The 24277-nt window shown below is 42.9% G+C and overlaps 5 protein-coding genes across 7 annotated transcripts in view; 2 read left to right on the top strand and 3 right to left on the bottom strand.

The window, feature by feature from the left end:
- LOC115728661 (disease resistance protein RUN1-like) overlaps positions 1–24277 on the top strand; it is a 1102447-nt gene that overhangs the window by 1039975 nt on the left and 38195 nt on the right. The window lies entirely within an intron of this gene.
- LOC115728715 (BSD domain-containing protein 1-like) lies at positions 15821–17483 on the top strand. Its single transcript, XM_030659084.2, has one exon. The coding sequence runs from the start codon at positions 15929–15931 to the stop codon at positions 17231–17233; it is 1305 nt and encodes a 434-aa protein (XP_030514944.1). The 5' UTR covers positions 15821–15928; the 3' UTR covers positions 17234–17483.
- On the bottom strand, positions 18460–20708 carry LOC125313732 (BI1-like protein). Of its 2 annotated transcripts, XM_048273656.1 has the most exons (4): positions 20345–20707; positions 19040–19153; positions 18793–18950; positions 18460–18699 (listed from the first exon to the last, which is right to left on the bottom strand). In XM_048273656.1, exons 1-4 carry the CDS (start codon positions 20598–20600, stop codon positions 18493–18495), a joined length of 735 nt encoding a protein of 244 aa, XP_048129613.1. In that variant the 5' UTR covers positions 20601–20707; the 3' UTR covers positions 18460–18492. The 2 variants fall into 2 exon arrangements, with proteins under 2 accessions (XP_048129613.1, XP_048129610.1); XM_048273653.1 differs by having other exon boundaries at positions 18460–18950; positions 20345–20708.
- Positions 20944–22266, bottom strand: LOC115728713 (aspartic proteinase CDR1-like). Its single transcript, XM_030659083.1, has one exon. The coding sequence runs from the start codon at positions 22264–22266 to the stop codon at positions 20944–20946; it is 1323 nt and encodes a 440-aa protein (XP_030514943.1).
- Positions 22804–24245, bottom strand: LOC125313754 (membrane protein PM19L-like). Its single transcript, XM_048273792.1, has 4 exons — positions 24042–24245; positions 23610–23829; positions 23432–23477; positions 22804–23154 (listed from the first exon to the last, which is right to left on the bottom strand). The coding sequence occupies exons 1-4, from the start codon at positions 24166–24168 to the stop codon at positions 23032–23034; spliced, it is 516 nt and encodes a 171-aa protein (XP_048129749.1). The 5' UTR covers positions 24169–24245; the 3' UTR covers positions 22804–23031.

The raw sequence follows: 24277 nt of genomic DNA, 5'->3' as shown, positions 1-24277 counted from the left end.
ATTCAATCCACCTAAGTAACATAATATTAGTGGACCACTTGACCTTATCATGATGTAAAAAAGACAAAATTCATAATTCATAAAGTAGCGAGCTCTTCTCATTGGACCATTTGGATCTAGGTTATCGTAGAAAATCTAAATCATCATGATGCGCCCTAATTGGTCAAAGATGGGGGGCACATAGAAGAAGAAAAAATAATCTCACCAAGACCATAAGAAAACCCTCATCTTTTTGGAGTCCCATGCACGCCCACTTTGTGACATCCCGTATTCCGACTCGTTTTCGAAGTTTTGAATAAATGAAAGGTCTCATTGATGTATTTCGATCTAATCTCACTCGGAATTGATCCCTCTTGAGCAGATTAACCAAATGAGAATGGCTAGCTAGGAAAATCAAGTATGTAGACCTAAGAACTTGATCCTGGACTGACTTTTTGGCCATGAAAATTGTCAATGGAATATTTTGGACCAACATAGGCCGAACCTAGAATGATTAAGGAACGATTTGGGTAATACCCTACGTTTGGATCACGGGTAATTCTGTTTGACCTCGTATGGGTTCCGAACGTCCCTAAATTATTTTCTAACGATCATGTCCATCGGGACTAGTGATTGACCCTCGCAATTGAATGACAACCAAAGTCGTCATGGCTTGAGAAATTCTTAAACGTGATATTAATCACGGGTCGATACGCATAACTCCTAAAAGCCGCCCGTTAGTTTAAGATACGCTGAAATTTCAATTGATCGAGATTGATCGCGAATCGAGTTTTAGAATTTGACGTCGGACCTTCAAGGGTTTCAATAATTAAATTTTGGACGTTTCCTCATCCAATGTACGATTTCTTCGCGATTCGCCCAAAGGGTTCATGAAAAATAAAATTTGAACTGGAAATGGGAAAAGACACATTTACCCTTGGAGAACAACCAATTTTTCACTTTGGCTCAAGGGCATTTCGGTCAATACCCCCTCTTGGCCGAAAATGTTGACTAGTCTTGGTTGATGGAATTACCTTTTTACCCTTCTTGACTTTTAGACCAAAATATCTAGCCTAATTATTATCCTAACCTTATACTAATAAATTTTGGTCTTCTTTTCCAAAAATTCAAGACAACTTTCTCTCTCTACCTCTGTAACATCCCGAATTCCGACATATTTTCAAAGCCGTGAATGAATAAAATATCTCATTGATGTATTTCAGTCTAATCTCGCTCGGAGTTGATCCCTTTCGAGTAGACTAACCAAATGGAAATGGCTAGCTAGGAAAATCAAGTACGTGGACCTAAGAACTTGATCATGGATTGACTCTTTGGCCATGAAAATTGTTGAGGGAATATTCTGGACCAATATAGGCCGATCTTAGAATGATTAAGGAACGATTTGGATAATACCCTACGCTTTAATCACGGGTGATTCTGTTTGACCTCGTATGGGTTCCGAACGTCGCTAAATTATTTTCTAACGACCATGTCCATCGGGATTAGTAATTGACCCTCGCAATTGAATGACAACCAAAGTCGCCATGGCTCGAGAAATTCTTAAACGTGATATTAATCACGGGTCGATACGCGTAACTCCTAAAAACAGCCCGTTAGTTTGAGATATGCTGAAATTTCAATTGATCGAGAATGATCACGAATCGAGCTTCGGGATTTGACGTCGGACCTTCAGGGGTTTCAATAAATAAATTTTGGACGTTTCCTCATCTAGTATATAAATTTCTTCGCGGTTCGCCCCAAGAGGTTCAGGAAAAATAAATTTGGACTGGAAATGAGAAATTACCAATTTGCCCTTCTTGCATTCAAGACACCAAAAATATCCACCCTTGAATTATCCAACATTTTATTAATTAATATTTTTGGCCCTCTTTTTCTTCATTTTTCAAGAGCACTTTTTCTCTTTACCTCACCCCTTGGCCGAATTCACTCTCCCTCCCACCTCTATTGCCGAAAAATTTCCTAAGCCTCGCTGGATTCGCCTTGGATCGCCGGAGCTCAACTACCACCCGAACCACCTTGAACCGCCAGAGTTTTGTGGATTTTTAGCCGAGCAAGGGAGTCGCCGGAGCTGCCGGTTGGAACCAAGATTTCTTCGCCCGTTTCTCACCGGAAAACTTGCTAAAATTGTGGTAAGTTGGTCCCTAACCTTATATTAGGTATCTAGGGTGCTAATAGACTTGAGATTGGGTAGATTTGGGTGAAAAATTGATCTTTTTTGGCCATTTTTTTGCCTTGGCCGAGAATGAAGATTTGATGAGAGAGAAAACATGTTCTTGAAGTGAATAGTGAATTCAAGAGGATATTTGCATAGTCAAAGTTGGACCATGGTTACTTTTGCTAACTCTAGTTACTTTATGCCTAACTCTAGTTACTTATGCAATTGTTTAACTATGGTTAGGTTAGTTATTAACTCTAGTTAATTTTTGAACCATGGTTAGTTTATATTTTAACTATAGTTACTTTTATGTGACAATATGTTGTTATGCCATGGTATTAATTGAATGTGGTATTATTATAGTTTAGTACTATAGTAGTGAATTAATTGCACGTTAGAATATTTAAATTGTTCCGCCCCGGTAAATTCCCACGTTGGTATAATTAAATTGTATGGTGCGTATTAATTGCACGTTAGTATAATTTTAATCGTACGCTATTTATTTATTGCTACAATAGCATGAATATGGTCGTATGGCGTAGATTGAATTCTGTGGTAGCATAAATTGATCGGGTGGTCCGGATTAATCTATGGATTAGCGTGAATTAATCGGGTGGTCTCGATTTATTAATTCTCTAATGTGAGCGAATCACGTGGTCCTAATCTATTCTCAGAAAATATGAGGGTCGTATTCAATCAAGTGGTCCGAGGCCAAAGTGAGCCATTTTTTATCCGATTGTCCGAGATCGAGAAAATATGAGGGTCGTATTCAATTAAGTCGTCCGAGGCCAAAGTGAGCCGTATTCATCCGATTGTTTGAGACCGAGAAAATATGAGGGTCGTATTCAATCAAGTCGCCCGAGGCCAGAGTGAGCCATATTCGTCTGATTGTCCGAGACCGAGAAGGTATGAAAGTCGTGTTCAATTAAGTTGTCCGAGACCAAAGTGAGTCGTGTTCGACTAATTGTCCGAGACTTAATCCGGTCGTGTTCCTATGTGTCCGAGACCGAGATTTATGGGTCGTATTCCTTTGTGTCCGAGACCCCGGTATATAGATATAGAGCCGTGTTCCATAAAGGTCCGAGGCTCAATGTTATGAACTTGTATGATGTCGGCGGAGTAACATGGAATGTTCAGAGTAACGTGGAATATTTTCGGAGTAACGCGGAATTTTCGGAGTAACGTGGAATATTTTCGGAGTAACGTGGAATATTTTTGAAGTAACGTGAAATTTTTTATGACAGCCTGATGCGTTAAACGCGGGCTTTGCATCAATGTGGATATTTATATTATGGCCTGATGCGTTAAACGCGGGCCTTGGAGCATGTGGGACATTTTATTGTCGGACCGAGGCGTGGAACGCCGAAACGGGAGTAATGTAGAATATTTGAGAAGGTGTGGGAATTTTCGGAGAAAGAACGGAATTTTCTGGAATTAAATTGTGGCATTTTTGGTAAGAAAGAAGAATTGTTGGAAATTGCTCGGTGAAAATGTGTCTGGAGGCACTAGAGCCCTAATCTAGGATTAGGGGTTAGCTTACTAAGATTTTATCTCACCCCATCGTGGGCTCGTTGTTTATTTCGGACCCTCCGCCGCAAGCATGAATGATCCGCCCAGGAGATTCGGTATTCCCCGAGATCATGGTACCGGGAGAAGATGGGGAGGTTGTAGAGCCATCGGATGCGGAATAGCCACCTGAGCTTGACGAGGATGAGTTGGAGGCAAGAGATGATATAGTACCGGATAGCGAGGACGAGGCCTAGGGTAGTTGGCCTCTTGACTTTTGCTGGCTGTTTTATTTTGGATGTATAGTAGGCTTCGACCACGTAATCTTTTTGTTTTAATGGTCATAGGCTTGTACGGTGGCCTCCGAAGCCGTAGGTTTGGAAAATTGTATCTAACATGTGGATATGTATATAAGTTTGTTTTTACCGTCTCAAGTCATCGTGATGTTAATTGTTTATGTACGGGGATTCGTTTTTGCTTCCGCATGAATTTGTTGGCCTTTGGATCCTGGAGAACTATACATAAGCGTGGCTAGGTGGGATGTCGACGAGCTCGCGGGGTTCGGGTCGTGACAACCTCACTTTTCTCTCACTTGGCCGAACTCACCATTGCTCTCTCTATCTCTCTGTCTCTCTCTATCTCTCTATCTCTGTCTCTCTGTCTCTCTGTCTCATAAAAAATTTTTCAAGCCGCCGCCGGTTTCGCTTTGAACCGCCGGAGCTTAACCTCCACCGTGAATTGCTCGGGACCGCCGGATCTTTGTGGGTTTTGGCCGAGCAAGAGGAGTCGTCAAAGCCGCCGGTTGGAATCAAATTTTCTCTTGACTTTCTCGCCGGAAAATTTGCTAAACTTTGGGTAAGTTGGTCTCTAACCTTAGATTAGGTATCTAGGTTGCTAATGGACATTAGATTAAGTAGTTTGGATGAAAAATTGGTTGAATTTGCTCAAGAACTTGCCTTGGCCAAATGTGAAGAGGAGGAGAGAGAAAAAAATGTGTTCTTGAGTGAATAGTGAATATACATGATTGATGATGGATGGTTGGGATTTAATCTTGCCTTTCATGCTTTAATCTAACGGCTTATATTGAATCTTGCTTAGGAAGATTAATCGGACGGCCGAGTTTAAATCCTACTTTATGTAGAATAATCGGGTGGTGGAGATTAATTGTACGTGAGGATATTTTAATTGTACGGTCTCGATTAATTGCCACGTTAGTATGGTTTAATTGTATGGTACGTATTAAACGTACGTTAGTATAATTTTGATCGTACGGTAATTATTGATTGCTACGTTGGTATAATTTTGATCGTGTGGCGTAGATTAATTTTTGTGGTAGCATAAATTAATCGTGTGGCTTGTTTGATTGACAGCTTGAATGTGATCTAATCGGGTAGTCCCGATTTATTATTTATTCAACGTGAGTGAATCACGTGGTCCCGATCGAGTATTTATTCAGTATATTTAATCGAATGGTCTCGATTGAGCAGTTGAGGAAAATTAGAAAGATCGTATGGTCCCGATCTTTTGTTCGAGAAAAATTGGTGAGATCGTGTGGTCTCGATCCGCTAATCGGGAAGTTTAGCATAATCACGTGGCGAAGATTGATCAATCGGAAGGATTTAAGAGATCGTGTGGTATCGGACGAGCGATCGAGGAATTATTGTTGGCGTATGGTCTTTATGAGGATTATTTGAGAGGAAATATGGAATTTTACCCTGAAGCGTTATAACGCGGGGTTCGTATTTTATAAGATCATATTTTAGCTTGAGGCATTATGACGCGGACTTTGTTATTATTATTTTACCCCGAGGCGATAAACGCGGGGTTATGCTTATTATTTTATCCCGAGGCGTTAAATGCGGGATATTAACCCGAGACGTTATTACGCGGGTTATAGTGACTCGAGGCATTATTACGCGGGTTCGGACTATATAATGGCCTAAGGCGTTATTACGCAGGTTTGTCCATTGATATGTTAGCTCGATGCGTTAAATGAGGGCGTTCGAGTAACGTGGAATTTTATAATATAACCTGAGGCATCGAACGTGGGCTCTGGAGTACGTGGAATATTTTATTGACAAACCGAGGCGTGGAACGTCGATATGGGAGTAACGTGGAATTTTTGTAAATGTGTGGCAATTTTTAGAGAAAGAATGGAATATTCTGGAATTTATTTGTCGATTTTTTTTTATTGAAGGAGGAATTGTTGAGAATTGCTCACCTAGGATGTGTCTGGAGACACTAGCGCCGTAACCTAGGATTAGGGACTTTCTTATTGAGATTTTTTCTCACCCCATCGTGAGCTCGTCTTTTTCGGACCCTCCACCTCAACCATGAGTGTTCTGACCCCGAGGTTCGGCTTTCCCCGGGATATGGATACATTGGTGACGGAGTATCCGGTTGAGGAGAATCAAGTGTACTATAGGCACGCGACAACGGTTTGGGTAGACACCGGAGAGCTCTACCGGAAGCCCCACACATACGTGACATGGACGCACTGCCACGGGAATTTGACAGTGGGACCGCCGAGTGGTTTCGATATTCCCTTCGAAGGAGTAGGGGAGTGGGATCCCGTGAATGCTGCACCTCCGGATGGCGTGGTAGTGAATCATGATGCTGGACTTGAAGTTTTGGAGCCCAACCCCGAGGTCATGGTATCGGGAGAAAATGGGGAAGTTGTGGAACCATCCGATGCAGAGCAGCCACCAGAGTTGGACGAGGATGAGTTCGCAGCTATAGATGAGATAGTACTCGATAGCGAGGACGAGGCCTAGGGTAGTTGGCCTCTTGACTTTTGTAGAGCATTTTAGTTTTGTAAGTGTAGTGGGTTTCGACCACGTAATCCTTTTGTTATAGGTGGTCACGAGGCTTGTACAGTGGCCTCCGAAACCCTAGTTTTGAGAGTTGTAACAACTATGTATATATGTATAAAAGTTTGTTTTTACCATCCCAGGTTTTCATGTTGTTGTTGGTTTTGTACAAGGGTTTTGTTTCTGCTTCTGCATTTGTTATTTTTGTTGGCCTTTGGATCCCGGAGAACCGTACATGATCGTGGCGAGAGGGGATGTTAGCGAGCTCGTGGGGTTCGGGTCGTGACACACTTCCTCACATTCTCTCGACCCCACCCCTCCAACTCTCTCTCTCTCTCTCTCTCTCTCTCTCTCTCTCTCTCTCTCTCTCTCTCTCTCTCTCTCTCTCTCTCTAGGCAACCATCTCTCCATCTCACTCTGTCTCACACTCTCACTCACGCTACTCTCTTCCCACCCTCTCGGCCTCTCCTTGTCACCATCACCTTCGAGATTGGTCCGGTCTTATCTCACGAGATAAGTGAAGTCTCTAGCTTTAGGCTAAAGTGATGGGTTCGGTGCTCGAGTCCGGTTATGCATATGGAAGTTGTTAGTGCGATAATATATTATAGTTTGTGCATGATATAGATATGTTAATGGAGGAAAAATCTTGCTAAGTTTAAACTAGCCTATGTACTAAATAAGAATATCCATAGTTTTATGTTATTGTTGTTTGATTATTATATGTTTTTTACACAAGTTATGTACGTGTGTGATTTTATGTCATATGTTCGACCTTTGTGTTATTGCTAAAATCAGCTATTGGATGCGAACATCATGATTGTATAGGCACTAAGAAAAGATAAGATCCTCCGTCGCTCGAGGTGACAGATACTCACAGTCTCAGCTAGTTTAATCTTGCTAAGTTTAAACTAGCCTACGTACTAAATAGGAATATCTATAGTTTTATGTTATTGTTTTTTCATTATTATATGTTTTTTACGCAAGTTATGTACGTGCATGATTTTATGTCATATGTTCGACCTTTGTGTTATTGCTAAAATCAGCTATTGGATGCAAACATCATGATTATGTGAACATTAATAAAAGATAAGATCTTATGTCACTCGAGGTGACGGAGATACCCGTCTCGGCCTAATTTAATCTTGCTAAGTTTAAATTAGCTTACATACTAAATAAGAATATCTATAGTTTTATGTTATTGTTGTTTGATTATTATATGTTTTTTACGCAAGTTATGTACGTGCATGATTTTATGTCATATGTTCGACCTTTGTGTTATTGCTAAAATCGGCTTTTGGATGCGAACATCATGATTGCATGGACACTAAGAAAAGATAAGATCCTCCGTCGCTTGAGGTGACGGAGATGTCTCGTCTCGGTTGCGAGATGCCCCCACATCAACAGGATGCCCCGTAGAGAGTTTCGGGATGTCGCCGGTAGTGGGCGATGCCTTGATTGAGCCAAGAGGGCCCCAAGCCAGGAGTTTTGGGATGCCGCAGAGTGCAGTGGATGGTTGATGCCAGAGGGACCGGTTGATACCGAGACGATGATGATGTTATAACAAGTTCATGCATATGTTTTCATATTCATGCATTTTTGTAGTCGTAGTTACCTATATATACACACATAGTAATTGTTGCCATTGCATTTGCTATTGACATGTTATCGACTTGGTTTTATGAGTAATCCGACGGGTTAGATGTCAAACTATTTTCTCATCCTAGAACTAATGACTTTACTTACCGAGCATTGTCTCACTCCAATATTTTTCCAGACTTACAGGTATGGCTTCCTTCGATGCTTCGTATGTTGGTCTACCGATGGGGAGAACAATTTTGGATGCTACGTCCGGTAGTGGCGCTAGGTTACCCCAGCCTTTCTAATAATGCGGATATTATGTAAATATAATATAGTAGTGGACGAAGCCTTAGTAGGCTATGTAAAATATATTGACGCCTATTAAAGTCGTGTGTTTTCGTGTATACCCTTGAATGTTTTGGTTGTTGATTGTTTGTCGCGAAAAAGAAGATTACGCTTCCGCATGTCATTAAGTAAAAGAAAAAGAAAAAAAAAGAAACTACAGATCGAACTCGAAGGCGTCGTGTCCCGGGTCGTCACAGCCTTTGTTGTTTTGGTATGAGAGCGTAGGTTTTACCCTTGGAGTGATATGGTGCGATGGGTTAGAGGGTTAGTCGATTAGGAATGAATGCAAATGCATGTGATTTATTGATTGCTTTTAGATAGTTTATAGCTACTGATTTTTGGACTGTTGTGCTAGAAATCCACCTTCATAGACAAGCATGACTTCGAGAAATCCTTTGAGAAATCCCTATGGTTCTAAGGGAAAGGCCAAGCAAGGTCCAAAGCCCAGGTAAGATCCTCGACTAGATGGAATCCCGCAAGCTCTGACCATGATTGGAGGCCTTATGGAACAGCGGGTCGAGAACAAGCGGCGTCTACTTCAAGAAATGTTGCTGCGCCAGGAAGTGGAAATGGCGGGAGTCAAATGCAAGGACCGATCGAATAGTTCTTAAAGTTGAGACCCTCTAAGTTTGTTGGGACCGAGAATCCCGAAGAGGCAGAGTCATGGATTGAAGAAATTGAAAAGATTTTCGTGGTGTTAGGATACTACGATACCAAAATAACAAAGGTCATTACGCCTAGGATGGGTCGCCTTGGAGTTCGACTTGTAGTTTCTTTTTTTTTTTCTTTTTCTTTTACTCAATGACATGCGGAAGCGTAATATTCTTTTTCCCGACAAACAATCAGCAACCAAAACATTCAAGGGCATACACGAAAACACGACTTATATAATAGGCGTTAGTGTATTTTATATAGCCTACTAAGGCTTCATCCACTTCTACATTATATTTACATAATATCCGCATTATTAGAAAGGCTAGAGTGACCTAACGCCACTACGGAGATAGCATCCCAAGTTGGTCTCCCTCCATCGATAGATCAAAATACGAAGCATCGAAGGAAGCCATACCTACAAGTCTGGAAAAATTTTGGGGTGAGACTACGCTCAGTAAGTAAAGTCACTAGTTCCAAAATAAGAAAATAGTTTGACGTCTAACCCATTGCATTACTCATCAAAGCAAGTCGATAACAAATCAATAGCAAATGCAATAACAATAATTACTATATATATACTTACATAGGTAACTACAATCATGGAAATGCATGAATATGAAAACACATCCATGAACTTGTTATAGCATCATCATCGTCTCGGCATCAACCGATCCCTCCGGCATCAATCGGGCATCGCACTTTGCGGCATCCCGAAACTCTTGGTTTGAGAACCTCTTGGCTCAACCAAGGCATCGCCCACCGCCGGCGGTATCCCGAAACTCTCCCCAAAGCATCCCATTGACGTCCCGCAACCGAGACGGGGCATCTCCGTCACCTTGAGAGACGGAGGATCTTATCTTTTCTTGGTGTCCGCGTAATCATGATGTTCACATCCAATAGTTGTATTATCTTGAATTTTAGCGATAACATAAATGTCGAACATATGACATAAAACCATGCACGTACATAACTTGCGTAAACAACATATAATAATCAGAATACAATAACATAAAACTATAGAGATGCTAATTTTAGTACGTTGGCTAGTTAAACCTAGAAAGATTTTTTTCTCCATAATATATATCTATATCATGCACAAACTATCATATATTGTCGCACTAACAACTTCCATATGCATAGACGGACTCGAGCACCTAACCCGTTGCCTTAACCTAAAGTTAGAGACTTCACTTATCTCGTGAGATAAGGCCGGACCAACCTCGAACGTGATGGATACAAGGAGTGGCTGAGAGAGAGAGAGAGAGAGAGAGAGAGAGAGAGGGCGAGAAAATATGAGGAAGTGGGCGTGCATAGGATCCCAAAAAGATGAGGATCTTCTTATGGTCTTGGTGAGATTATTTTATTATTTTATTTATTTTTTCTTCTTCTATGCACCCTCTATCTTTGACTAACTAGGGTGCATCATGATGATTTAGATTTTCTACGATAACCTAGATCCAAATGGTCCGATGAGAAGGGCTCATTGCTTTATTAATTATGAATTTTGTCTTATTTACATCAAGATAAGGTTAGGTGCTTCACTAATATTAGGTTGCTTTGGTGGATTGAATATTTACTCATAATGACCTCTAGATTTTTCAAGATACTTTAGACTTAGGTGGTCCAGTAGGAGGGGTCCATTTGTCCCTTCATAATGAAACTTTGTCTTATATACATAATACCGAGTTTAAGTGGTCCAATAATAAAAGGTTGCTTAAGTGAGTTGAAAATTTAGTTATAGGGTAGATGATTTTTGCTTCATGCACCCCCCTTTCTTGTCCATACTAAATTACACATGATTGTCCTTAGATTCTTTAAGATAACGTGGTCCCCCAAATGGTTTAATAGAGGTAGCTCACTTGAATGATTTGAATATTTAGTCATGATTACCTTAAGATTCTATTTCTAAAGTAATCTTTGACTTCCTAACCTTTTAGTCACTTTAGACATTAGTGAATGTGAGGACAAACGTAGGGCATAAGTTTGGTGGAAATAGCTTTAGAAAACTTGGAAGACTTGTGCGCCTTCCTCCCTTCTTGGCCAACTTAGAAGACTCCATGATGATCTTTACATTCCTTAAGATATCCTTATCTATAAGTGGTCCAATTAGAGCAATTCATCGCCGTAATCATCATGGATTTTGTCTTATATTTATTAAAATTAATTTAGATGTCCAATGAGATTAAGTTACTTAGGTAAATTGAAGATTCGATCATAATTACTTAAGATTCTACTTCTAGAAGAGATTTGACTTTTTACTCTTTTACTTAATGTTATTCGTGGAACACAAGTTTAGAGAAGTCTAAACTCTAGTCAACTTGGGTCGTCGTCGTTCTACCATTGAGCCATCGACGTTTGTTGCCGTCACGGCATGGCCGTTGGCTTTGCCATGCCAGGTGGCATGACCGTCGAGGTCATTGAGACCGCCAATGTCGTTGGACACCGGATCCGCTTTGAGTTGGTCTCCGATATTGGCTTATACCGTATTAACTTTCGAGTCGAGTTCCTAACTTATTCGCTCTTTTATTTTCTAATTCAACAGTTTTATAGCTAGATCATGTAGGATAAATTTTCGAGTGTCACAACTCCACCCTCCGTATAAAATTTTGTCCTCAAAATTTATAGACGTACATTATTATTGGAATTAATAGGGATATTGACGCTACATTACGTCCTCATTTTCCTAGATTGTTCCTTCCGTGTTGTGATGTTGCCAAATGACCTTAACTACTTAAGAATTACGACTGCGACATATTTTACTATCTTGGCAGAGCAAACAAGGTCGCAAATGCACTTAGTCGGAAATCGATTATCGCTCATCTAATGGTTAAGGAATGGATTTTAATTGAAGAAGCTCGAGATTTGGTGGTCAGATTAGAAGAAAAGAATCCTTCAAGTTTGTTGGTTACCTTACGAATCGAACCAGCATTGTTGCGGAAAGTTAAGGTTCCGCAGCAAACGGACTCGGAGTACTTGAAGGTTCGGCACGAAGTTGCGAATGGGAAAAGGCCTGATTTTCAAATATCCGATGATGGAACATTATCATTTCGCGGACGACTGTTCGTGCCCTACAACGAAAAAGTCAAAAAGGAAATCCTATTAGAGGTACACTGAAGTAATTATAGTGTGCACCCAGGCGGTACGAAGATGTATCTTAAGAATTACAACCGCAACATATTTTACTATCCTGGCAGAGCAAACAAGGTTGTAGATGCACTTAGCTAGAAATCCACTATCGCTCGTCTAATGGTTAAGGAATGGATTTTAATTGAAGAAGCTCGAGATTTGGTGGTCAGATTAGAAGAAAGGCATCCTTCAAGTTTGTTGGCTACCTTACGAATCGAACCCGAATTGTTGTAGAAAGTTAAAGTTCCGCAGCAAACGGACTCAAAGTACTTGAAGGTTCGGCACGACGTCGTGAATGGGAAAAGGCCCGATTTTCAAATATCTAATGATGGATCATTATGGTTTTGCGGACGACTGTTCATGCGCTACAACGAAAAAGTCAAAAAGGAAATCCTATTAGAGGCACACGGAAGTAATTATAGTGTGCACCCGGGTGATACGAAGATGTATCATAATCTTCGCAAACATTATTGGTGGAATGTCATGAAAACGGATATTGGCAAACACGTCGCCAAATGCTTAACTCGCCAACAAATCAAAGCACAACATTGTAAGCCTGGAGGATTATTGAAGCTTTTGGAAATTTCAAAATGGAAATGGGAACATATCACGATGGATTTTGTCGTAGGTTTACCCGGGAATCAAAGAGGAAATGATTCCATATGTGTTATAGTAGATGGGCTAACAAAGACCGCCCATTTCCTAGCTGTAAGAAAGGCTCATTCGCTAGAAAAATATACAGAGCTATACTTCATGCAAATAGTTCGTTTGCACATAATCCCAAAGAATGATTACTTCGATCAAGATCTTATATTCATCGCTACTTTTTGGCAAAACCTTCGGACGGCAATGGGCACCAAACTCTGGTACAGTACGGCGTACCATCCACAAATAGATGGTCAAACGGAAAGGACCATTCGGATGCTAGAAGATATGCTTCGGGCATGTTCAATTGATTTCAAGGGCAGCAAGAGCCAGCATTTACATCTCGCCGAGTTCGCTTATAATAATATTTGTCAACAAAGTATTGGTATGGCTCCATTTGAGGTGTTATACGGGAGGGCCTATAGAACTCTAGTCCGTTGGAATGAAGTCGGAGAAAGGAAAACTCACCGGCTCATAATTAGTTCAAGATACAATAGAAGCTATGCAAGTAATTAGAGACCGACTTCGAACCGCTTAGAGTCTCTAGAAAAGTTATGCGGACAGGCACGGAAACCTTTATAATTTCAAGTAGGTGATTATGTTTTCCTCGAGGTATCACTAATGAGAGGTGTATCACGTTTTGGGAAGAAAGGAAAGCTAAGTCTTAGGTTCGTGGGACCATTTGAGATTTTAGAAAGAATTGGGGACCTGGCCTATCGATTAGCATTACCGCCGAAGCTAGCCCATGCTCACGATGTTTTTCGCTCATGATGTTTTTCATGTGTCAATGCTAAGGAAATATGAATTTGATTCTGCGCACGTACTAGATTTTGAGACGATTGAGATAGATGACAAAATGATGTATGTTGAAAAGCCGATCCGAATTGAGGATCGAAAGGAGTGCGTTATACGAAATAGAACCATTCCAGTAGTTAAGGTCATTTGGCAACATCACGGCACAGAAGGAGCAACTTGGGAAAATGAGGACATAATGAAACGTCAATATCCCTATTTATTCCAATAATAAGGTACGTCTATAAATTTTGAGGATGAAATTTTATAAGGAGTGGAGATCGGTGACACCCAAAAATTTATCCTACGTAATCTTAGCTATAATGCTTTTGAATTAGAAAATGAAAGAGTGAATAGGTTAGGAATTCGACTTGAAAGTTAATACGGTATAAGCCGATATCGGATACCAACTCAAAACGGACTTGGCGTCCAACGACACCGGCGATCCCATGACCTCGGCGGTTACGTTGCTCAACATGGCAAAGCCGACGGTCAAACCGCGACAGCGATAAACGTCAACGACTCAACGGTAGAGCGACGATGACCCAAGTTGACTAGAGTTTAGACTTCCCTGAACTTGTCTTCCACAAATAACATTCAGCAAAAGAGTGAAAAGTCAATATCTTCTAGAAGTAGAATCCGAGGTAATTTTAATCGAATCCTCAATTTACCTAAGTAACCTAATATCATTGGACGTCTAAATTAATCTTAATGAATATAAGTCAAAATCCATGATGATTACGGTGATGAATTACTCTAATTGGAACACTCATAAATAAGGATATCTTAAGGAATCTAAAGGTCATTATGGAAACTTCTAACTTGGCCAAGAAGGGAGGGAGGTGCACGAGTCTTCCAAGTTTTCTAAAGCTATTTCCACCAAACTTATGCCCTATGTTTGTTCCCATGTTTACTAGTGTCTAAAGTGACTAAAAGGTTAGCAAGTCAAAGATTACTTTAGAAATATAATCTTAAGATAATCATCACTAAATAATCAAGTTATCCAAGTAAGCTACTCATATTGGACCATTTGGGGGACTATATTATCTTAAGGAATCTAAGGATAATCATGTGCAATTTAGTATGGACGAGGAAGGGGGAGCGCATGAAGCAAAAATAATCTATCATATAACTAAATTTTCAACTCACTTAAGCAACCTTCTATTATTGGACCACCTAAGCTCGATATTATGTATATAAGACAAAGTTTCATTATGAATGGACAAATGGACCCCTTCTACTGGACCACCTAATTCTAAAGTATCTTGAAAAATCTAAAGGCCATCATGAGTAAATATTCAATCAACCGAAGTAACCTAATATTAGTGGACCACATAACTTTATCTTGATGTAAATAAGACAAAATTCATAATTAATGAAGTAGTGAGCTCTTCTCATTGGACCATTTGGATTGAAGTTGTCGTAGAAAATCTGAGTTATCATGATACACCCTAGTTAATCAAAGATGGGAAGCGAATAGAAGAAGGAAAAAGTAAGTAAATAAATAAAATAATTTCACCAAGACCATAAGAAGACCCTCATCTTTTTGGGGTCCCATGCACGCCCACTTTCTCATATTCCCTCGATCTTCGCCCCACCCCCCAGTCCTCTCGGCCACCATCCCTCCATCTCACTCTCTCACTCACGCTTCATCTTTCAATATCGGCCGATTGACTTAGTTGATGCTAATGCATCAGTGCTGGGAGAATTACTCAACCGATGTCAAACATATTGTTCGGATGTTGATTTAGTCTTAAAGTTTTCAATTTTAATAATGTAATTCTAAATCTTTGTGCAAAGTTCGAATCTAGTCATTTTTGACCAATTGCCATAGGAAATCACGAACGTGACATCCGATCATTATCGGCCGTCCTCTGCGGCATGCCGACGAGGACAACTTGTGGATCATTACATCGGAGGTTTTCTATGGCAATTCATCGAAAGGATTGCATTAAAATTTTGCACAATGAATTATCGTGACAAAATCGAAAAGTTTAGAATTGAATTGATATCAAAATAACATTGGAAATTTTCACTCATTATCACGAAAAAGAGGAGGGAAGGGTCGGGGATCGAACGGGACAACAACATTTCAAAAAGCAAATTTGGCAATGATAGACGAGAGAGTTCGAGATTTTAACGTTGGTAAAGAAGTTCCGCAGATTTTTCTCTTCAAATCTCAACTCGTACTTTAGAGAGGGAAAAAAAAAAGAAAAATCCGCTTCCGATTTACCAACAAATTCCTCCCGTCGCCACCGATTCTCTCTCTCTCTTTCCCTCGATCGATCCCCTCCTCCAGATCCCTCTCTCTCCTTCCATGGATTTCTTCAAATCAGTCTTCTCCGACGACCCACCTCCTCCCACCCCGCAATCTCCCCAAAGCCCTCGCCTCGACCCCGACCCGGAACCGAAAAGCCCCGGATCATCCGGCGCGTGGAGCTTCGGGGGGCTGATCAAAACCCTGGCCACCAGATCGGAGTCGGTGATCGAGTCCTACCGCCACGATCTCGGGGAGTTCGGGTCCGGGCTCCGGAAGGAGACGGCGGTCATCCGCGAGGCCGCCTCCCGCGCCGTCAAGGACCTACCCACCTCGCTCGAGGCCGGCGCGTCGGTCGCGCAGGAGTCGCTCGAGTCGGTCGGGCAGGCCATCGATGACATTGGCGCCACCGTGTTGAAGTCCACGGCCGAGATCCTTTCTCACGGTAAGGAGGTCCTGCTGGATCTCGATTCCGATTCGTCCGATTATAGCAGTAGCGGCGCGCGGCTGAACAGCGCCGGTGCTCAGAATTCGGATGTGAAGAAGTACAGCAGGTTCGATGCGCAAGTGCGCGCGATTCAGAGTGATGCGAGTGTGTACTGCGAGGAGCCGGAGGGTTTGGAGGAGTATGGCGAGTGGAAATTAGGGTTTTCGTTGGAGGAGAAAAGGGAGGAGATTGGGAGTTTGACTGGGGAGGGTGGAGCGATGAAGGAAATTTATGAGAAGGTTGTGCCCGAGGAAGTTGATCATGAGAATTTCTGGTATAGATACTTTTACAGAGTGCATAAGCTCAAGGCAGCAGAGGATGCCAGAGCTAGGCTCGTGAAGCGGGCAATCTCTGGGGATGAAGAGGAGGATTTGAGGTGGGATTTCGAGGATGAAGATGAGGAAGGAGAAGCATTGGAGGCAAAAAGTGAAAATGCCGGGTTGGCGAAAAATGTGCCGGACTCTGTGAAAACGGAGGAGGGCGCTGGCGAAACTTCATCGTCCAGGCTTGTCCAGGTTCAGGAGAAGAGTGTAGCCGGCGAAGAGGAGAAGTCGGATTCAGATACGTCGGGTAGTGATGCATCGGAAGTTAAAGTTGACGAGAGATCAAATATGGAAGGGAAGATCGATAAGACAGATACCAGCAGCTCGTGCAAGGATAGCGATGTGTCGATTATTTCGACGCAGCCGTCGATGCCCGAGATGGCAGACCTCGGGTGGGATGAGATCGAAGACGTGGTCAGCAATGACGAGGGTAAGATGGACAGTGTTTCCAGCGCAAACAGGGTCGATTTGCGGAAACGCCTGAGCGCCGCAGAAGAGGATGATTTACCTTGGGACATCGAGGACGGCGACGAGGAGGAGCCTCCCAAATTGTGATTGAAGTAAAATGGTCCTTTCACTATTCAAAGCCTTTTACAACTGTAAACATTGAGGGTCAAGTTTTCCCTTGATAATCATGTCATGGCGCTTGGGTCTATTTTAGTTGTGCAAAAACCATTATTTGGGTTGTTACAGCGTGTCCTGTGGATAGTTATCTTCGTTTTATACTCTTTAGAGTTCAGCTGGAAGCTATGTAACTATGCAATTGTCCATTCATGATTACAAATAAAAGCTTGGTCCTTTCTTTTGTGCCTTCCTCAGAATAAGGTTCGTATTGTTCTTTCGGGAGGAGGTATTTCTCACCGGGAGTATTTCTTGGAAGCATCGGACGCTCCGGTGGTTTGATCTTGATGTTGTTGATGCTTTCATGATTGTGGATGAGACTCTGAAGTCGATGGCTTTCTATTCTTGTGCTCCATCATTTGCCCAAATCAGGGGCTTTGATGAATTTCTACACTTTCAGAGGTGTTTTACTCTTCGCTGCGGTTCTAACTAGGAGAGCCCTTATCGATCAAAGTTTCTCTTAAAGATTCCATCGTCGTTATTAGTCCCATTCCATTAGCCTTGTCTGTGTAATTACCACGGTGGCTGGACCACCGAGCCAAGACATTCGAAGTAAGTAAAAGATGCATCTTTTGCCGAGCAAAATGGCTTCAATTCTGCCAGTCTTAGATGGTTGGCCGCCCGCTAACCCAGGCATAGGGGCTGGGAAGTTGAGAGAGGCAGAGGCTTCACTCTTGCCTTTTCAGGTGGATATTAAGGTGTTTGGCCGGCTGTGCCTCTATCCATTGTGATAATCGAAATAGACGCATTTCCAGTCGTGTTTGTTTCCAGTAAAATGTTTTACAATGAAATCTTTTTTACAGCAAAACTTTCACTCAAATTGATTCACCCTACACATTCCATTGTGTCAGTCCCTGTGTCAAATCAGACCATAGCCACCGACTCGCCATACAAGAGTGAAACCGCAAATCACACTATTTGATAGAGAGAGTAGCAAATTCCAGAGTGCAACATGTACTTTTTAACTCAAAACAGGGACAAGACAACCTGAAGATAGCAAGCATTTTGACTATCAATTCCGGTCATGCAGAGTGAACAAGGATATAAAGAAAGGGAGCCAACCACTTAATCCAGAGAAAGACCCCATAACTCTCAGCTAAAGTAGAACATGTAAACATAAGTACATCCTCCCAATTTACGGGTCCCCAGCATAAGTACATCATTGTGCTGCTGCGGAGAAGTCACATGTACATCTAATTGTCTCCCTGCCTCAGCATCCTCAAAATGGTAAGGAACAGGTTCAGGATGTCCAGATAAAGAGTGACGGATGCCCAAATGTACTCATCGTAGGTAAAGCGCTTGATCAAGTTCTCGGTGTCATAAACAATGTACCCTGAGAAGATGATAGCAGCTATTCCACCATAGATGGCCACTGATGTAGGGCCAACCGGGAACATCATCTGCATAGTCATAACAAAGAAAATCTGAATGAGTTTATGAAAGCATGCGAGAGGTGTTGTAGGCATATTATACATGCGGTTGAAGAGCCCAACCTGCATGAAGCTAGTCATGATGAGAACAATGAGGCCGGTAAAGAGGATTGGACCAAGATAGCTGAAATCCTTGCCCTTCTTAGAAGCCCAGAAAGTGTATCCAGTCAAGGCACAAACCACTGATGAGGTCAAAATCAAGGCTTCAAGGACAATTCTTCCTGCAGGCCGACAACATGCAAGAAAATTTCAGACAACTGAAATCTGAAAGAGCGATTTGCGCATGATGCTCTAGGGAATAGACACCAACCATCGGTATTTGCACAGCTGACACCAACAGTGAGGCTCAGTGACAAGGTAAAGAGACCGAGGAAGACAAAGTTCAATGGGTGCTTCTGCTGATAAATGTGAAGAGGCCACAACACTGCAGAGATATCACGATTAAAATTGCATTACAAACTAAAATAAAGCAAAGTAATCCTCTCCACTTCCACAACCTGAAAAGCCAAAGAGAAAGGGCCTCTGCAGGAATTTAAGATTTAACTTGCCAGCGATCACGAACACCCAATAAAGGAGATTCAGTTCCATTACTTAATGCATGAAGCTACCAAAGAAACATAACGGGGGGGCAGAAACCACATCAAACTCCAAGCTAAGATATATTTCTTTATGTGTAGCCAGTATTTACCGAACACATAAAGGTGCAGATGATTATTAAACTGGAGAGATATGAACGAGGCAATAACTATGGAAGACAAAATCAGGAGCTGACTTGGGTTTTAGACCAGTGGCAGGCACCAGAATGACCTAAAAACATACCAATCATGTCAAGAGAGATGGTTCTGATACTCAATGACAAACAAATTCAAACTTCCTTGATAACTCTATGTTTGGATGAAGAAGATGACTTTTGTTTGTCATAAAAGTTCCTTCATGGAAGTAATGCCAAAACATGTTACTTGATCACGGGTTGGTTCTGCAACACTAACACACGCAGCAACCCAATTAAATTTACTGATCTGAGACAAAATCACGAGTTTAATTTGGTGGCAATGGGGATCATCAACCTCAGGCAATTCAACTTGAAACACCGATATTAAGTGATGCGTATTCTTTGCTCTAGTATAATTCTAGGGGCTACATCAACATGGTCATCAGGAGAGATCTCCAATGGGAGAAGAAAAATCAACAACAGGAACAGAGCCCCAAGTCACACAGCCGAAAGTAAAGCAACAGATCCCCGTCATTACAAAAAATACATCAGAAGGACATAGATAGTTGCAAAAACACCACCACCACCAACATAAAACCCCATCAAATTTCAATTCCCTGCTCTACATGAAATCGACCGAAGATCAGAACATCTGCCCACACCCGAGCCCAATCAAACACAAACAATTGCCCGAAATCACAAGCGAAACAGAAAGAGAGACGTCAAGATTAGCAATCACAACTACTATCAGCTACATAACTCAATAAAACATCGCATCAGCCACGAATCGCGACAAAAATGCAGGCAATTATCCCTACCGAATCACACACCAAACACCCAGGCAGAAGAGAAAAGTCAACATCAGCAGAAACAGAAACGGTAAGATCTGGAGCGATCACGCACAAAGGAGGGGGAGGAACATGAGGAAGAGCAAGAGGCCGGAGTTCCCGCGGAGGAGGTCGTTGACGGGGGCGTAGAGGACGGTGACGGAGGAGACGACGGTGGTGAGGACGATCTGCGCGGCGAGGATCCCGTACACCTTGCGGATGAAGCCCCATCGGAGCTGGTTCTCGCCGTAGCTCAGGCCCGGGTACAGCGTCTCCCCATTTCCGAGCTCTAGGTCCTTCTCCAACTTGCCCACCCTCGCGTATCCGTCCATCTCTCTCTCTCTCTCTCTCGGGGTTGAGGTGTTTCTCTCCCTTTGATTTTCTCGGGAAAATCTGATGAGCAAAGGAAGGAAGAAGAGATGGTGAGGATCGTGTCAAGCTGTGAGAAAATCGGGGAAGGAAATTGGGTGGATTCGGATGGTTGACTGGGAGCTGATCTGCACCGTCGGATGTGGTCGGAGGTCTCAAGATTGGATCACACGGTGGAACGTCGTTTCAAGTTTGTTGGTTTGTCAAAGTGGGGAATATGTCAAATTAAATTTTTTATTTAAATTTTGGTTAACTAGAAAATAATTTTCATTTCTATATACTAATTCCATATTACAGTAAAAATGGCTACTCATCAAGAAGCGCACAGTCGATTCTCTGGAAGGACAGCTTCTTCCCGGCGACGTCGAAGGCCATGTTGTAGTACTGCTGCGCCATCAGCCCGACTATCGACAGGCCCTCCACGTCGCTCCGGACCACCGCCACGCAGAACATGTTGTCCCTCGCCTGATAGAACATGCTCGCCGCGTCCAGCCCGAGGTCGGCCCCATCCGCGAAGTGGAGCGTCATCACCGGGAACCCAATCAAGTCTCGCCCCACTGTTCCCCGGTAGCACAGCGGCGATGATGCCCCGTTTGAGACTTGTTCTAGGACCCCGTCCAGCAGGCTCTTCACCTCGCTGTGGACCGCTTGGGCTGCTCCTTCAACCAGCCAAGTCATTGGCGACCCCGAGTCGATGACCACCCCGTCGTATCGCCTAGTCCTTCTGAAGGCATTGCGGTTGATGTCGAGCCTTTTCTGGCCTATGCTTATGCCTTCGAGCGTTACGTAGTAGAGTCCCTCGACGACTTCGAGAGGGGTCGAATAGCCCTCGAATATTGCTCCTTCGCCTAGGATCAAGTGGTTGTACGCATAGCTCGGGTCCATCAGATTGCCGATGCAATACGAAAATTTTGAGCCGAGCCTCGATACTAAGGATATCATCCGGGCGCCGAGCCCCAAGATGCCCGTGATCCTCCCGTCCCTGAATCTCCCATTGTCATGGCCGCATCCGAACACCACATCGGGCACGGTGATCGCCCCATCGTCCCAAGTTTCAAACGTGAGCTGATCCTTGGAAAGCACTCCTCTCGACGAGGGGCCGTCATAGTATGTCTGGTTGTAGATGCACCAGTTGGACCGGTCGCATTTGCTGCGTGGGGCATAGCTGCAGTAGGAAGTCCTGCAGGACACGCTCGAGTATGTGGATGACCTGAGCGGGTCGAGCACTGGAGTGTTTTGCCCACGGCAATTCCTGCACGGAGCGCATCGGACCCACAAGAGATTGCTTCCCGTGTCCATGACGGCAAGTTGCCGAATGGGAGGATCGCCCAGGGAGAAGTTGACAAAGAGCTCAGGGAAGGATGGGACAAGGTTGAGCTGATGAACGTTTGTCTCTAGGACTTTGGATTCGAAGTAGACCAATCTCGCGGTCGAGCTTTGCAGGATTCGTGCTGCGCGATCGGGGATGGTGTCATTTGGATTGTAGTATGGAGAGAGGAGCGAATCTCGGTGAATGAGCCTGGTGACAATCCGGTGAGGACTCGAACCCTTTGTGGTAGCAGCTAAGGATAGGTGAGTTTTTAACACCAAGAACAGGAGGGAATGAACTACGGTATGTGCAGATGCCATGGCAACACTTCACCACTGCAATTGCTTCGTTGTTGATTGATCGATGTCTTCGCACGACATTAATATCCACCCACACTCTTTCCATTGACGAGAGCGATTCAGGCGAGATCAAGTTGTCTGTTAGAGGTGGCAAAGACTGTTTCGATTTCAAAAATCGGGAACGGTCACTTGTTATTGCCGCAAATCCTAACATATGACTCTTCACCATGTATTATTAATCTGAGATGCTTTGAGTTCATGTTGGTTCTATTTCGGCATTTTCGACACTGATAATGTCTTCTGATCTCCCTGACTAAAAATTACACTAATGGGGGAGTTTGGTAGGGACAGAAGAATCGTGTGATCTATTCTTTTCTTGATACATGACCCGGAATTACACTGCTAAACGGTAAACAATGTAGTGCCAAGCGAAATCGAAAGATCATGAGCATCTGAGGAAGGAAGCTGCAGGAGAGACTTCCGGGACTTCTAGATCGCGACTCAATTAAACAATGCGGGTCCGCATAAATTGTACAGCAACTCGTCCTCCGTCATGAATATTGCGATTTCAGAGGCACGGGGTTTCGTTCTTTATCAGTGATTATGAAAATTCACACGACACGCCGAGAATACATCAGATTAAACACTCCTTCAGATAACCAGCCCCTGGAGTATAATACGAAAAATAGGGAAGAAAAAAATTTACAGAACAGAAGGTTGGGACTCAGATGACGTTTTTGAAGAAGGGCTTGTTCAAGCAGTTTATACTAGACGGTTGGATTGGCTTCAAACTCTTCCACCGCGGTAGGCACTTTGTGTGTTTGTAACATCTGAAACCCCGGCATGAACGGCACCGGTACAGAAGAGCTGGGTTGCACTCACAAATATCACCATTACTTCTAGAGTTCTCTGCACATCAAAGTAGCAGCACAACTCTGACTGTTAGAACCTGGAAAAGCAAGAGGTAAAGCAAAACCAAAACCAGCCTAGGGCGATCGGAATTCCCGAAAAAAACCATGTAAGACATTCTGGGTTGTCGCCAGAAAAAAAGAAGAAGGAAAAAGAGAGAGACATTCTGGGTTAGGTTCGGTTTTTCGATTCAGGATGCTTTAGAACACTGCCTACACGATCTCTGTAGATTGTTCATGCCATTCAACAGGGACGTCAATGGTGTCTGATCACTTACCAGATTCGCATCAGTCCAGCCGATGTCGATTTCCTTACATGCCAATCTGCAAGAGCACCAGTCACAACGTAAGCTTCATTTTACTGATGAAACTCATATTGGTTTTTTTTTTTCCTTGAACTCTATATAGCAAATTGAAGAAGAAAAAAATAAGAGCTTGGAGAAAGGTCTCTCTCACCCCATAGCCAAAAAAGTTAGAAACAAAGTGATGAGAGAAGAGGCGGCAGCCGCGTGCAAGTTTGCGATACCCCCTCGAGTGATGTTCTGGATGCCGGTAGCCGAAGTCGTCATGCCCACGATCCCTGCGATCAGTGAGAAGATGACTAGGTATCCAGTTGCCATGTTTCCGAACGGAAAGTATATCGGGAATATACGGGCCGGGACCTCCAAAACTGAAGCTGAAAATGGAGATACTACCATTAGATCACTGAATTTATCAAAGATCAGTCGACTATACACATTCACCGAGCACATTAAACATTGAAAATGCTCATCTCAAAATCCTTTTCGACGGAACTGTTTTGGCAAATACATTTTCTAGGACAGGAAATTTGTGGCTAGATAAGCTAAAGGTACAAGGTTGACTGGGTCGGAGACTCGGGAGATTTACCAGTTTCTCGAGATCTCATGATGGCATGATTCACAGCCCACACGGCGATGACACTCACAACGAAGTAGAGCAGGAGATTGAGGAGTAACAGGACGAATGCTGCTGATTTCGCGCCTCCTGAAGCCATGATGAACCTTTTGAGGCTTAGGAAGAGACTTAAAAACCTTAAACCAAAGTCACTATCCTCTTCAGATAGGCATACCAGTATGCATTATATATACTCGACTTCAGCGATC

Source organism: Rhodamnia argentea, chromosome 1 (genome assembly GCF_020921035.1).
Source record: "Rhodamnia argentea isolate NSW1041297 chromosome 1, ASM2092103v1, whole genome shotgun sequence".
Classification (NCBI taxonomy): Eukaryota; Viridiplantae; Streptophyta; class Magnoliopsida; order Myrtales; family Myrtaceae; genus Rhodamnia; species Rhodamnia argentea.
The sequence above is the reverse complement of the archived record's forward strand: the minus strand, read 5'-3'. Positions and strand labels throughout refer to the sequence as shown.

What these genes read in the sequence shown, in the direction of transcription:
- LOC115728715 (XM_030659084.2), top strand. Translation starts at nt 15,929, where the DNA reads ATGGATTTCTTCAAATCAGTCTTCTCCGACGACCCACCTCCTCCCACC.
- LOC115728713 (XM_030659083.1), bottom strand. Translation starts at nt 22,266, where the DNA reads ATGGCATCTGCACATACCGTAGTTCATTCCCTCCTGTTCTTGGTGTTA.
- LOC125313754 (XM_048273792.1), bottom strand. Translation starts at nt 24,168, where the DNA reads ATGGCTTCAGGAGGCGCGAAATCAGCAGCATTCGTCCTGTTACTCCTC. An exon ending in CATGAGATCTCGAGAAACTG is followed by an intron (nt 23,830 to 24,041) that starts GTAAATCTCCCG and finishes CTCCATTTTCAG; the next exon opens with CTTCAGTTTTGGAGGTCCCG. An exon ending in CTAACTTTTTTGGCTATGGG is followed by an intron (nt 23,478 to 23,609) that starts GTGAGAGAGACC and finishes GTGCTCTTGCAG; the next exon opens with ATTGGCATGTAAGGAAATCG.
- LOC125313732 (XM_048273653.1), bottom strand. Translation starts at nt 20,600, where the DNA reads ATGGACGGATACGCGAGGGTGGGCAAGTTGGAGAAGGACCTAGAGCTC. An exon ending in CATGTTCCTCCCCCTCCTTT is followed by an intron (nt 19,154 to 20,344) that starts GTGCGTGATCGC and finishes ATATCTCTGCAG; the next exon opens with TGTTGTGGCCTCTTCACATT. An exon ending in CAGCTGTGCAAATACCGATG is followed by an intron (nt 18,951 to 19,039) that starts GTTGGTGTCTAT and finishes GTCGGCCTGCAG; the next exon opens with GAAGAATTGTCCTTGAAGCC.